The following is a 13,800-nucleotide window of genomic DNA, read 5'->3' as shown; positions in this document are numbered from 1 at the left end:
TCAACACCCATAAGAACAAGGGCAGCAGACCTTCACTAATAGCCCCCCGCAAACCCTCGCTGAACCTCCCACCATGCAGCCCCTCTCCTCACCTCCTTGAACCTCTCTGCCCTCCTCCCACACTGTTCTTCAACATATCCGCCCTCCACAAACCCCACCAGCCCCCCTCCCACAGACCCTTGGTGCCTGGCCCACAATCTAGTCCCCTAAAGTCTTACCCACCATTTCCCTTCGCGCCACCTGGAGGTTCCCCTCCAATTCACTCAGCATCCTGACCTGGTACTGTGCTGCCGTTACTTCACCGTCTCTGGGTCAAAATCCTGGAACTCCTTCTCTAACAGCACTGTGGGTGTACTTACACCATAGGGACTGCAGTCGGGATGGGCAATAAATGCTGGTCTAGCCAGCGACACCACATCCCATTAACAAATGAAATCTATCTCTGCAGCTGGGTACAAGTGGAGCAAAAAGAAACTGGTTCAGGTTGCCTGTGTTCACATTAATTGAATGTGTGGAAGATGACTTTGTATAGAGGTTGTTTCGAGGAGAAATCGGTGAGGAAGTTGCTATGGGAAGGAGTAACTGTAGCCAGAAACAGAGCAGGTCCTGTCACTGGATCACTTTGGAAATCCTCAACAACCCACAATCCATGCCTTACATCATCCAACTGCCTTTCTGAATCTTCAACAGCTGAGCTTCAATAAAGGTTACACTTAATAGAAGTTCTGAAAATATTTAATTTCATTCTATTAACAGAAAAATAAGGTGATGGATTTGAGATTCTCAAATAGCAGCAGTTTCTCTCAGTCCATCAAATCATTACACTGTCCTTTTCCTCCTCTGTAATCTGCGGCCAGCTTCTGCTCCTCTCTGTGCACCTTTAACCAGACCCTTGAATTGGCCAAACATCTTCGCCTTTTTCCTTCAGAAAGAAAGAAGTTTTTTTAGAAACAAAAATTCAAACCTGCTGAGAATGGGAAACATTGCATGAATCGGCTCTGCCACGCTGCCCTCCATTTACACTGATCAAGGTCACAGTCCCTCATCACCATCTACACATGCTACTGTTGTGAGCCACATCCCTACCACCCAACAACAGTCAAGCCTCACCTTCGATTCAGCTGTGATTTGTTAAGTGGGATATAGGCAAAAGGATCTGGCTTTCCTTGCTGTTTCACATCCCCTCTTCCTTTCTGAAAATGAGAGAGGAAAATGTCAAAATCTGGATCAGATTCACTGAGGAAACAGCAGAATTATTAAATAAATAAATAAAAGCAAATTGCTGCAGATGCTGGAAGCTGAAACCAAAAGAGAAAATGCTGGAAAATCTCAGCAGGTCTGGCAGCATCTGTAAGGCGAGAAAAGAGCTGACGTTTCGAGTCCAGACGACCCTTTGTCGAAGCTTGCAGAATTATTAAAATCATTTCAGAAAGAAAACAAATCAGCATTGAAATGTTTAACCCCATTGAGACGATGTAGCAATCACACAGTGTCTGCCATGTCCTTCACAGATGGTTAATACTCACCATTGATTTATATTCTGCACCATACGCTTTACTTCTCTTTGAAAATGTCGCTCTGTGAATCCCAGAACCTCCAGCTGAAACATTCACCACAAATTAATAAGGGGGGGAAGGAAGAAGAGACATCACAAAAACAGAGAAAACCAAAAACCTCTCTGCCTCCCTGTGTGTGTGTGTGTGAGAGAGAGAACAAGAGAGAGTGTTTGTATTCGGTCGAGGGCGCGAGGAGAGGGCCCGAGGAGCGGGCGCGGGCCCGAGGAGCGGGCGCGGACCCGAGGAGCGGGCGCGGACCCGAGGAGCGGGCGCGGACCCGAGGAGCGGGCGCGGACCCGAGGAGCGGGCGCGGACCCGAGGAGCGGGCGCGGACCCGAGGAGCGGGCGCGGACCCGAGGAGCGGGCGCGGACCCGAGGAGCGGGCGCGGACCCGAGGAGCGGGCGCGGACCCGAGGAGCGGGCGCGGACCCGAGGAGCGGGCGCGGACCCGAGGAGCGGGCGCGGACCCGAGGAGCGGGCGCGGACCCGAGGAGCGGGCGCGGACCCGAGGAGCGGGCGCGGACCCGAGGAGCGGGCGCGGGCCCGGGCCCGAGGAGCGGGCGCGGGCCCGAGGAGCGGGCGCGGGCCCGAGGAGCGGGCGAGGGCCCGAGGAGCGGGCGAGGGCCCGAGGAGCGGGCGAGAGAGCGATGAGTGGGGTGAGGGTGATGATTGTGTGAGGATGAGTGTGTGTCAGATGAGTGTATGAAATGAGTGTGTATGTGAGAGAGAGATGAGCGTGAGTCGGAGAGTTGGTGCAGACCCGATAGGCTGAATGGCCTCTTTCGGTGCAGGAGGCGGCTATTCGGCTTATTGAGTCTGCACCGCAGGCATTCTCTGAAAATAACAATTTCTTGTGGTTTGGCTCTTTGACACAATAACAAGAACTCGGAGCAAGAGGAACAATTCAGACCCTCGAGCCAGCTCTGCCATTCAATACGATCATGGCCATTCACATCTCGGCTTCAATTCCACTTTCTTAAAAATAGAATCAAGAAGCAGGACTAGGCCATTCGGCCCTTCGAGCCTGCTCCACCATTCATTTTGATCATTGGATTCAATATTCCCCATCCCCCCCATATCACTTGATCCCTTTAGCCCCAAGAGCTATATCAAATTTCTTCTTGAAATCAGACAATGTTTTGGCCTCAACTACTTTCTGTGGTAGTGAATTCCACATATTCACCACCCTCTAAGGCACACACTGATCTCCATAACCTTTCAATCCATAACTAATTAAAATTTTGTCTAGCTCCTCCTTTAATTTATTCAATGTCCCAGCATCCACCGTACTCTGGGGTACTGAATTCCACAGATCCACCATCCTTTGAGAGAGCTACGTAGTTTCATAAGAATGTTTCTCAAGGTTCCTTCAGTACTTTTTGGAGATCAAAAGGGTTCCATGTTTCGAAATGTTTTGAAAACCCTGAACTAGAAAGACAAGGGCAGCAGATACCTCGGAGCACCACCACCTACAAGCTCCTCTCCAAGTCACTCAGCATCCTGACTTGGCAATATATCGCCATTCCTTCACTGCGTCAAAATCCTGGAATACTGTCCCTAACAGCACTGTGGGTATACCTACACCTCAGGGGCTGCAGTGGTTCAAGAAGGCAGCTCGCCACCGCCTTCTGAAGGACAATTAAGGATGGGCAATAAATGCTGGCCTAGCCAGCAGTGAACACATCCCATGAACGAATAAAAAGAATTAGCAAAGAATACTGAAGAAATTAATAGGATTTATATTTGACAAAACTCTGGGGCCTGATGACCTGTATCCCAGGCTTCTAAAAGAGGTAGCTACAGAGATAGCGGCTGCATTGTTTTGATTTTGGAGAATTCCCGACATTCTAAAAGGGTCCTCATGGACTAGAAGGGCAGCAAAGTGACCCAACTAAACCAAAAAGGAGAGAGAAAATAGAGAATGAAAGAGCAGTTAGCCTGACATCAGTCACTAGAATTATTAAAGAAATGATAGCAGCGCATTCAGAAAACCATAATTTGGTTCAGCAGGGTCAACATGGTTTTGCAGAAGGGAAATCATGCAGAGGCGATAGTGACTTTTAAGGGGCAACTTGACAAATACATGAATAGGATGGGAATAGAGGGATATGGTCCCCGGAAGGGATGGGGATTTTGGTTCAGTCGGGCAGCATGGTCGGTGCAGGCTTGGAGGTCTGAGGGGCCTGTTTCTGTGCTTTGTTCTTTGTATGTCTGACTAATCTATTAAAGAGTTTTTGAGAATTAACTAGCAGAGTAGATACGAGTTGATGTAGTATATTTGGATGTTCAGGAGACTTTTGATAAGATGCCACATGAAAGATTATTGTACTAGGTAAGGGCTGGTAGAGCGGTAGGCAAGCAGAGAATGTGTACAGCATAGGTGGTGGTAATATGGCCTTGCCCACTCCATCAGGCTTTCCTCACCGACATGTAATTTCTTTTCTTATCAGATGTTAACCCTCTTCCCTATTGTAGCCTGGATTAAATCCTGAACTCTCAGGCAGCAAAGTCCAAATCCCAACCATGAACTCTGGGGGATTTGTCTCCGAATCACAGAATCCCTACAGTGCAGAAGGAGGCCATTCGGCCCATCAACTCTACACCGACTCTCTGACATAGCATACCACCCCGGCCCTATCCCCGTAACCCCACATATTTACCCTGCTGACCCCCTAATCTACACATCTTGGGACACTAAGGGGCAATTTAGCATGGCCAATCCACCTAACTTGCACATCTTTGGACAGTGGGAGGAAACCGGAGCACCCGGAGGAAACCCATGTAGACACAGGGAGAACGTGTAAACTCCAATCGGACAGTGACCCAAGCCTAGAATCAAACCTGGGTCCCTGGCGCTGTGAGGCAGCAGTGCTAACCACTCTCCCACTGTGCAGAATGTCGCATTTGGTTCTTTTGCCATTCACCTTAAATCTGTGTCCTCTGATTTGCAACCCTTAAGCAATAGGAACAGATTCCCCCTATCTGCTCCTTCTAGTCCCTTGATGAAAAACATCTTCTCTCAAGCTTCTCTTCCTGACGGAAAATCATCTCAGCTTCTTCAATCTATCCACATAACTGAAGTTCCTCATCCCTGAAACCAATCTCATGAATCTTTGCAAGTTCTCCAATGTCTTAACATCTTTCGTAACACTGCCCAGAAATGGACACAATGGTAAGGCCAAAACAGTGTTTTATAGAACATAGAACAGTACAGCACAGAACAGGCCCTTCGGCCCACGATGTTGTGCCGAGCTTTATCTGAAACCAAGATCAAGCTATCCCACTCCCTATCATCCTGGTGTGCTCCATGTGCCTATCCAATAACCGCTTAAATGTTTCTAAAGTGTCTGACTCCACTATCACTGCAGGCAGTCCATTCCACACCCCAAAGGTTTACCTCCTTAATTTTGTACTCAACACTGCTATTTATGAAGCCCACGATCCCGTATGCTCTTTTAACAATTTTCTCAACCTGCCTGCCACTTTCAACAATTTGTGCACAATTATCCCCAGATCCCTCTGCTCCTACATCCCTTTTAGGATGGAGACCAAACGTCAGCCACGATCGTGGAGTCAGTTAGAGCACTGAAGAAGACACCTGACGTTAACTCCCCAGTCACTTGTCTGCCTGTTTTGCTGGTCTATCAGTTTCCAGGGAATTGGTATCATCCTCACTATCTGCAACCCCTCCAAGTTTGTTATCGCCAGCAAATTTTGGAATTTTATTCTATATTTCAATATGCAAGTCATTTATATATAGCAAAAAAAACCAATGGTCCTTGCAGTGACCCTTTTGGAACACCACAGTCTATTTTCCTCCAGCCCGAAAAATGACTATTGTTGTGACTCGCGATATACTGTCCTTGAGCCACGTTTTGATCCAATTGGAAATTGGACATCCTATTCCATGGACCTCAATCTTGTGGAGAGGGAGAGCAGCCTTGAAGTGCCCAATCGCAATATGTAGAGGGGAATGGGGACAGAATATTCAATCATGGAAAGAGTGCAGGGAGAATTTTCAACCTACCTTTATAGAATGAATCAGCCTCAACCTCATCATCAGCACTTTTAAACTTCTGCTTCTGTACAGTTTTCTAGACATAACAAATTCAAACCAAGAATGAAAATGGAGGCATAGAGAGAGAGAGAGAGAGACTGATGGGGGGGGAGCAGAGACCAGCGGGGATGGAGGGACAAGGGCAGAGACCGGGGACAGGGGGAGGCCGGCGTACCCGGGGGGGATGGGGAGGGGGAAGGGGGGAGAGACCGGCGGACGAAGTGGGAGGGGGGGGGGGGGGGGGGGGGAGAGACTGGGGAACCGGGGGAGAGACTGGGGTATTGGGGGGGGGGGGGGAGAGAGTCTGGGGGACGGAGAGATGGGGAAGACGGGGGGGGGGGGGGGGGGGGACTGGGGGATGGGAGCGTGGGTGGGGGCAGACAATAGGGATCAAGGTTGCTTGGAGGCTGGTGATGCTGACGAAGTGTGGGAAGCTGGAATAATGAGAACAGGTTCAATAAAATGGAGACAAATACTCACTGTTTTCACACCAACTTCCTCCAAGATTTCATTCGCTTCATCCTCAGAATCTGATGAGAAAGGAATTTCCACCAACATCAAGTTAACTTCGAGCAACCAAACCAGCATGCAATTCCCCCAACTCCCTGACTGAGAGCTGATCCCAACTGGGGACATCACACTTCTCTCCCCCACTGTGACTCAGAGACTCTGTCTCCCAGCTATGATCTGGAGATGTACTGACTGCCCACCTGACCACGAGGCCCAACATCCGCAACTGGGAAAACCCTAGCACCGTCCCCTAGAGGGGCACCTCGGGCCGCACTGGCCAGAGGGGCGCCTCGGGCCGCACTGTCCCCTAGAGGGGCGCCGCGGGCCGCACTGTCCCCTAGAGGGGCGCCTCGGGCCGCACTGTCCCCTAGAGGGGCGCCGCGGGCCGCACTGTCCCCTAGAGGGGAGCCTCGGGCCGCACTGGCCAGAGGGGCACCTCGGGCCGCACTGGCCTGAGGGGCACCTCGGGCCGCACTGGTCAGAGGGGCACCTCGGGCCGCACTGGCCAGAGGGGCACCTCGGGCCGCACTGGCCAGAGGGGCACCTCGGGCCGCACTGGCCAGAGGGGCACCTCGGGCCGCACTGGCCTGAGGGGCACCTCGGGCCGCACTGGTCAGAGGGGCACCTCGGGCCGCACTGGCCAGAGGGGCACCTCGGGCCGCACTGGCCAGAGGGGCACCTCGGGCCGCACTGGCCAGAGGGGCACCTCGGGCCGCACTGTCCCCTAGAGGGGCGCCTCGGGCTGCACTGTCCCCTAGAGGGGCGCCTCGGGCCGCACTAACCAGAGGGGCGCCTTGGGCCGCACTGTCCCCTAGAGGGGCGCCTCGGGCCGCACTGGCCAGAGGGGCGCCTCGGGCTGCACTGGCCAGAGGGGCGCCTCGGGCCGCACTGGCCAGAGGGGAGCCTCGGGCCGCACTGGCCTGAGGGGCACCTCGGGCCGCACTGGTCAGAGGGGCACCTCGGGCCGCACTAGCCAGAGGGGCACCTCGGGCTGCACTGACCAGGAAAGGGGAGCTGAAGGGCGTCAGTGGTCTCTGGCTGTGCTGGGGGACGGACTCCATGTACAGAGAGTGTATAACTACCCAGGATATTCACCGTTCATTTGTTTGTCCTTTGTCTTCTGACTGATAACCAACCGGCCGTCTGATGTCACTGGGAATTGGTGTTTGATGTTGGTTTTCATCCTTAGCTCTGGTTTAGTGGCTGTAAAAAAGATTCCAAGATTGAATGAGGTGGAAGAAAAGCAGCCCGGTCGATTAGCTGGAAATTCATCAACCCAAATAGTCCACCACGGGTGAGATGCCTGAAGATTGGAGGGTGGCAAATGTGCCTTTGTTTAAAAAGGGCTGCAGGGAAAAGCCTGGGAACTACAGGCCAGTGAGCCTCACATCTGTGGTGGGTAAATTGTTGGAAGGTATTTTGAGAGACAGGATCTACAGGCATTTAGAGACGCAAGTACTGATTAGGGACAGTCAGCATGGCTTTGTGAGTGGAAAATCATGTCTCACAAATTTGACTGCGTGTTTTGAAGGGGTAACCAAGAAGGTAGATGAGGGCAGTGCAGTTGTTGTTGTCTACATGGACTTTGACAAGGTACCGCATGGTAGGTTGTTGCATAAGGTTAAATCTCATGGGATCCAGGATGAGGTATCTAAATGGATACAAAATTGGCTTCTGGTGGTTGTAGAAGGTTGTTTTTCAAACTGGAGGCGTGTGACCAGCGGTGTGCCTCAGGGATCAGTGCTGGGTCCACTGTTATTTGCCATTTATATTAATGATTTGGATGAGAATGATTAGTAAGTTTGCAGATGACACCAAGATTGGCGGCATGGTGGACAGTGAAGAAAATTATCTCCAATTGCAACGGGATCTTGATCAATTGGGCCAGTGGGCTGATGAATGGCAGATGGAGTTTAATTTAGACAAATGCTAGGTGATGCATTTTGGTAGATTGAACCAGGGCAGGACTTACTCAGTTAATGGTAGGGCGTTGGGGAGAGTTACAGAACAAAGAGATCTAGGGGTACATGTTCATAGCTCCTTGAAAGTGGAGTCACGGGTGGACAGAGTGGTGAAGAAGGCATTCGGCATGCTTGGTTTCATCGGTCAGAACATTGAATACAGGAGTTGGGACGTCTTGTTGAAGTTGTACAAGACATTGCTAAGGCCACACTTGGAATACTGTGTGCAATTCTGGTCACCCTATTATAGAAAGAACATTATTAAACTAGCAAGAGTGCAGAAAAGATTTACTAGGATGCTACCGGGACTCGATGGATTGAGTCATAAGGAGAGGCCGGATAGACTGGGACTTTTTTCTCTGGAATGTAGGAGGCTGAGGGGTGACCTTATAGAGGTCTATAAAATAATGAGGGGCACAGATCAGCAAGATAGTCAATATCTTTTCCCAAAGGTAGGGGAGTCTAAAATTAGAGGGCGTAGATTTAAGGTGAGAGGGCAGAGATACAACAGTGTCCAGAGGGGCAATTTTTTCACACAGGGTGGTGAGTGACTGGAACAAGCTGTCAGAGGTAGTAGTAGAGGCGGGTACAAGTTCGTCTTTTAAAAAGCATTTAGACAGTTACATGGGTGCGATGGGTATTGAGGGATATGGGCCAAATGTGGGCAATTGGGATTAGCTTAGGGGTTTTTAAAAAAAGGGCGGCATGGACAAGTTGGGCCGAAGGGCCTGTTTCTATGCTGTAAACCTCTATGACTCTAAGTCCCTAACTAGTAACCCAATCCTGGAGTCCTGGCACAGGAGAGGAGACGGCCTAGTGATATTATCGCCAGTCTATTATTCCAGAAACTCAGTTTATGTTCTGGGGACCCAGGTTTGAATCCCGCCACAGGAGATGGCAGAATCTGAATTCAATAAAAAATATCTGGAATTAAAAATCTGCTAATGACCATGAAACCATTGTTGATTGTCGGAAAAACCCATCTGGTTCACCAATGTCCTTTAGGGAAGGAAATCTGCCGTCCTTACCTAGTCTGGCCTACATGTGACTCCAGACCCACAGCAATGTGGTTGACTTTCAACTGCCCTCAGGCAACTAGGGATGGGCAATTAATGCTGGCCAGCCAGCGACGCCCATGTTCCATGAATGAATTTTAAAAAAGGAATAGCTCCACACCTCCACAACAACTCAGCAGACAGCATTAGGAAATGCATTCTCTCTGTTCCTACAATCACTCTACGGAGAAACCCAGAACCCCTTCCTGCCAGTGCTACCTTCCACAACAAACTCTTCCTCCTCCCGCTTCTCAAACATCTTACTGCCTGCCCTTTTGTCTTTTTTGAAGTCTAAGAGAATCCAGCCACACGAAGATAATTGGGAAAGTGCAGCTGAGCTTCAGGAGAAGCCACAATTTTATTAAATGACAAAACAGACCCCAGGGACTGAATGCCTACTCGCATTTCCATCACTTGTATCCTTACCCAGCACCCTCTGTGCCACCTTCTGATCCAGGAAATTGAGGGGATCATCCTCTTCTCCTTCTTTCAGCCACGCGGGGCTCTTCTGGAGCAATCGTTTTTTTGTTGCTTTCGCTCCTTTCTCATTTCCCTCATCTTCAGAATCAGTCTCAGCCAGAATCTCTTCAATACTGGAGTAAAAATCATACCAACAGATTGAGCTACACAGGCTTTGAATCTCAAACCACACAAAGTTAAACCATAAGATATAGGAGCAGAATTAGGCCAGTCGGCCCATTGAGTCTACTCTGCCATTCGATCATGGCTGGTAAGTTTCTCAATCTTTGTATCTTTTTCTCCGTAACCTTTGATCCCCATACCAATCAAGAACCTGCCTAGCTCTGTCTTCAATACTCTCGATGACCTGGCCTCCACAGCCTTCTGTGGTAATGAATTTCATAGATTCACCACCCTCTGGCTGAAGAAATTCCTCCTCATCTCGGTCCTAAAGGATTGTCCCTTTACTCTGAGGCTGTGCCCTCGGATCCCAGTCTCTCCACTAATGGAAATATCTTCCCCACATCCCCTCTATTCAGGCCTTTCAGTACTCTTAAGATTCAGTGAGATCCCCCTCGTTCTTCTATATTCCATTGAGTACAGACTCAGAGTCCTCAGGCACTCCTCATACGTCAAGCTTTTCATTGCTGGGATCATTCCCGTGAAGCTCCTCTGGACCCTCTTCAAGGCCAGCACATCCTTCCTTAGATATGGAGTCCAAAATTGCTCACAATACTCTAAATGTGGTCTGACCAGAGCCTTATACAGCCTCAGAAGTCCATCCCTGCTTTTGTATTCTAGTCCTCTCGAAATGAATGCTAACATTGCATTTTCTTTCCTAACTACTAAGTCAACCTGCAAGTTAACCTGAAGAGAATCCTGAGCTAGGACTCCCAAGTCCCTTTGCACTTCCAATTTCTGAATTCTCTCCCCATTTAGAAAATAGTCTACGCCTCTATTCTTCCTACCAAAGTGCATTACTTTCCCATGTTGTATTCCATCTGCCACTTCTTTGCCCACTCTCCAAACCTGCCCCAGTCCTTCTGCAGCCTCCCTGCCTCTTCAATACTACCTGGCCCTCCGTCTATCTTTGTACCATCTGCAAAACGTAGCCAGAATACCCTCAGTTCCTTCATCTAGATCACTGATGTATAAACTGAAAAGTTGTGGTCCCAACACTGACCCCTGTGGAACTCCACCAGTCACCAGCTACCATCCCCACCTTCCACTTTCTACCAGTTAGCCAATCTTCTATCCAAGCTAGTACCTTGGACTCTTATCTAACTTAGCAGCCTCCTGCGCGGCATCTTATCAAGGCCTTCTGGAAATCCAACTGAACAACATCCACATTTGTCAGGCATGACCTCACCTTGATGAAACCATGCTGTCTTTGTCCTATTCTATCATACACTTCCAAGTATTCCGAAATCTCATCCTTAATAATGGACTCTAAAATCTTACCAACGACCAAGGTCAGGCTAACCGGCCTTTAATTTCTCGTCTTTTTCTTCCCTCCCTCCGTAAACACGGGTGTTACATTAGCTATTTTCCAGTCCTCTGGGACCCCCCCCCCCCCCCCCCCCCCCTCCCTCCACTTCAGTGATTCCTGAAAGATCACCACTAAGCCTCCACTATCTCTTCAGCTACCTCCTTCAGAACTCTGGGGTGTAGTCCATCTGGTCTGGGTGATTTATCCATTTTCAGACCTTTCAGCTTCCCTAGCACCTTCTCCATGGTAATGGCCACCATACTCACCTCTGCCCCGACTCTCTTGAAATTTTGGTATGTTATTGATGTCTTCCGCCGTGAAGACTGACGCAAAGTACCTATTTAGTTCCTCCGCCATTTCTTTGTTCCCCATTGCTACTACTACTCCAGCATCATTTTTCAGTGGTCCAATGTCCTCTCTCTTACCTTTCATGTATCTAAAAAAACACTTGCAATCTTCTCATAACTTTCTCTTAAAGAATTTGGCAAGGGAAAGGGACACAGACTGTTAGCAGAATAAGGGCACAGAATCATACAGTAAAACAATCAAGTCAGAGAGAGTGCAGCTGTAAAATGCGAGGGAGTAAGGCCAAGCAGGGTGGCCTCTCTTTAAAACTAGGAGTATTGCAGGTAAAATGGATGAGTCGAGGGCAATGATTAATACATGTGTGATATGGTAGCCATCAGAGAGACATGGTTGAAGGAAGGACACGATTGGTAATTTAACATTCCGGGATATAGAATCTTCAGGCGAGACGGGAAGAGGTAAACAAGGAGGAGGCATTGCATTATTAGTTAAGGAGTCAGTTACCGCAGTAGCCAAAGATGATACATTGGAGGGGCATCAAATTAAGCTTTGTGGATAGAGCTTAGGAATAAAAAACATTGCTAGGTGTTTATTATAAACCCCCAGATAGTCAGCGGGATATTGAGGAGCAAATTGAACAAAGAACAATACAGCACAGGAAACAGGCCCTTCGGCCCTCCAAGCCTGTGCCGCTGCTTGGTCCAACTAGACCAATCGACCAATTGAGAGCAAATATGTGCTCAATTTGTGGAGGTGTGTAAAAACAATAACAATAGGATTATTATATTCGGTGATTTCAACTTTCCCAACACTAACTGGGATAGTCATAGTGTTAAGGGCTTAGATGGAGTAGATTTCTTGAAATGTGCAGAGGATAAATTTTTAGATCAATATGTAGAGGGTCCAACAAGGCAAGGAAGTGTGTTGGACCTAATTCTGGGGAATGAAGCTGGACAAGTGATTGAGGTGATGCTGGGGAAGCACTTTAGCGATAGTGACCACAACATGGTTCAATTTGAGCTTGCTATAGACAAGGAAACAGACAAGTTATAAAGAAAAGTTTTGTATTGGGGGAGAGTAAAATAAGTCAAGTGATAATACCATGAGGCTATCGCCAGTGCTGCATTGTCAGGGGGCCAGTACTGAGGGAACACTGCACTGTCAGAGGGTCAGTACTGAGGGAGTGCTGCACTGTTAGAGGGTCAGAACTGAGGGAGTGATGCACTGTCAGATGGACTGTACTGGGGAGTATTGCATTGCATATTGAAGAGCAGGCGAAATCGCCAAGGAGGGGTCCACAGTCTAAGCAAGGTGAGGCAACAAGTTTTAACTCTGTATCTTAAAGAAAAGCACAGAGAATAATACAGTGCACGTGTTAGTTGTATTCTGAGTGCTTACACCATTCCTTTTGTTCATGATATTGAATTATTAATATACATCGCTCAACCATTAATGGAACATTATCTCACTGCTGTTTGAGAGTCTAGTCTGTGAAAATTGCTGCCTTTCCGTAATTAAGGGCGCCACGGTGGCACAGTGGTTAGCACTGCTGCCTCACAGCGCTAGAGACCCGGGTTCAATTCCCAACTTGGGTCACTGTCTGTGCGGAGTTTGCACGTTCTCCCCGTGCCTGCATGAGTTCCCTCCGGGTGCTCCGGTTTCTGTGCAGGTTAGGTGCATTGGCCATGCTAAATTCTCCCTCTGTACCTGAACAGGTGCCGAGGATTTTCACAGTAACTTCATTGCAGTGTTAATGTAAACCTACTTGTGACTAATAAATAAACTTTATAACAGTGGTTGCACTTGAACAGTATTTCACAGCACTTTGAGATGCTATAAATATGCTGTCAGGTATTTCATTTATTACTCTATGTGAAGGAAGCCACACATCTTCTGAGCTCTGTGCTGAGCTTCAGTCACACATTCATTGGAGATTATTTGATTCCTCACCTGCCCCCATTCCGTTTTGGAATTTCATCTTCACTCTCTGAGCCACTCACACCGCGTTTCAGAGCCCGCTGCCTCTTATTCCTGGCTTCAGCCTTGCGAATATTGACAAGTACCCTGTGATATTCCTCTGGAACCATGCTGTCAATCATCTCAAATCTGGAGAGTTAGGGAGAGGGTTGGGGGTGAAAAGCAAACCAAAGGAAAACAATTGCAGATTCTTCAAATTCACAATCTCAAAGGAGAGTCACAAAACCGAGAAGTGCAGCAAGTGAACGGCTCATTTAATGAAAGATTCAAGGTGCTGCCCTAATGTTCTCCAGGTCTTGCTGCATTTGGACATGGACTTCTTCATCTGATGACTCGCCAAAGGTGCTGACATTGTGCAGTCATCAACGAACATCTCACTTCTAACCTTATGATGGACAGAAGGCCATTGATGAAACAGCTGAAGATGGCT

At 48.7% G+C, this 13,800-nt stretch overlaps 1 protein-coding gene across 1 annotated transcript; it reads right to left on the bottom strand.

Moving 5' to 3' along the window:
- Window positions 1-719: 719 nt before the first annotated feature.
- On the bottom strand, window positions 720-13,494 carry LOC144485647 (RRP12-like protein). The gene is made up of 8 exons (XM_078203746.1): window positions 13,344-13,494; window positions 9,566-9,732; window positions 7,219-7,326; window positions 6,094-6,143; window positions 5,584-5,650; window positions 1,527-1,600; window positions 1,111-1,193; window positions 720-922 (listed from the first exon to the last, which is right to left on the bottom strand). Exons 1-8 carry the CDS (start codon window positions 13,490-13,492, stop codon window positions 820-822), a joined length of 801 nt encoding a protein of 266 aa, XP_078059872.1. The 5' UTR covers window positions 13,493-13,494; the 3' UTR covers window positions 720-819.
- Window positions 13,495-13,800: the final 306 nt, after the last annotated feature.

The sequence above is a fragment of the Mustelus asterias genome, unplaced genomic scaffold (assembly GCF_964213995.1).
Source record: "Mustelus asterias unplaced genomic scaffold, sMusAst1.hap1.1 HAP1_SCAFFOLD_208, whole genome shotgun sequence".
NCBI lineage: Eukaryota > Metazoa > Chordata > Chondrichthyes > Carcharhiniformes > Triakidae > Mustelus > Mustelus asterias.
Note: the sequence above shows the minus strand (reverse complement) of the source record. Positions and strands in the feature narration are given on the sequence as shown.

Coding starts and splice junctions, on each gene's coding strand:
- LOC144485647 (XM_078203746.1), bottom strand. CDS start 13,492: ATGATTGACAGCATGGTTCCAGAGGAATATCACAGGGTACTTGTCAAT. Junction 6,144..7,218: donor AAAGGACAAACAAATGAACG/GTGAATATCCTG, acceptor CTTTCTCATCAG/ATTCTGAGGATGAAGCGAAT. Junction 1,601..5,583: donor GGCTGATTCATTCTATAAAG/GTAGGTTGAAAA, acceptor TGAATGTTTCAG/CTGGAGGTTCTGGGATTCAC.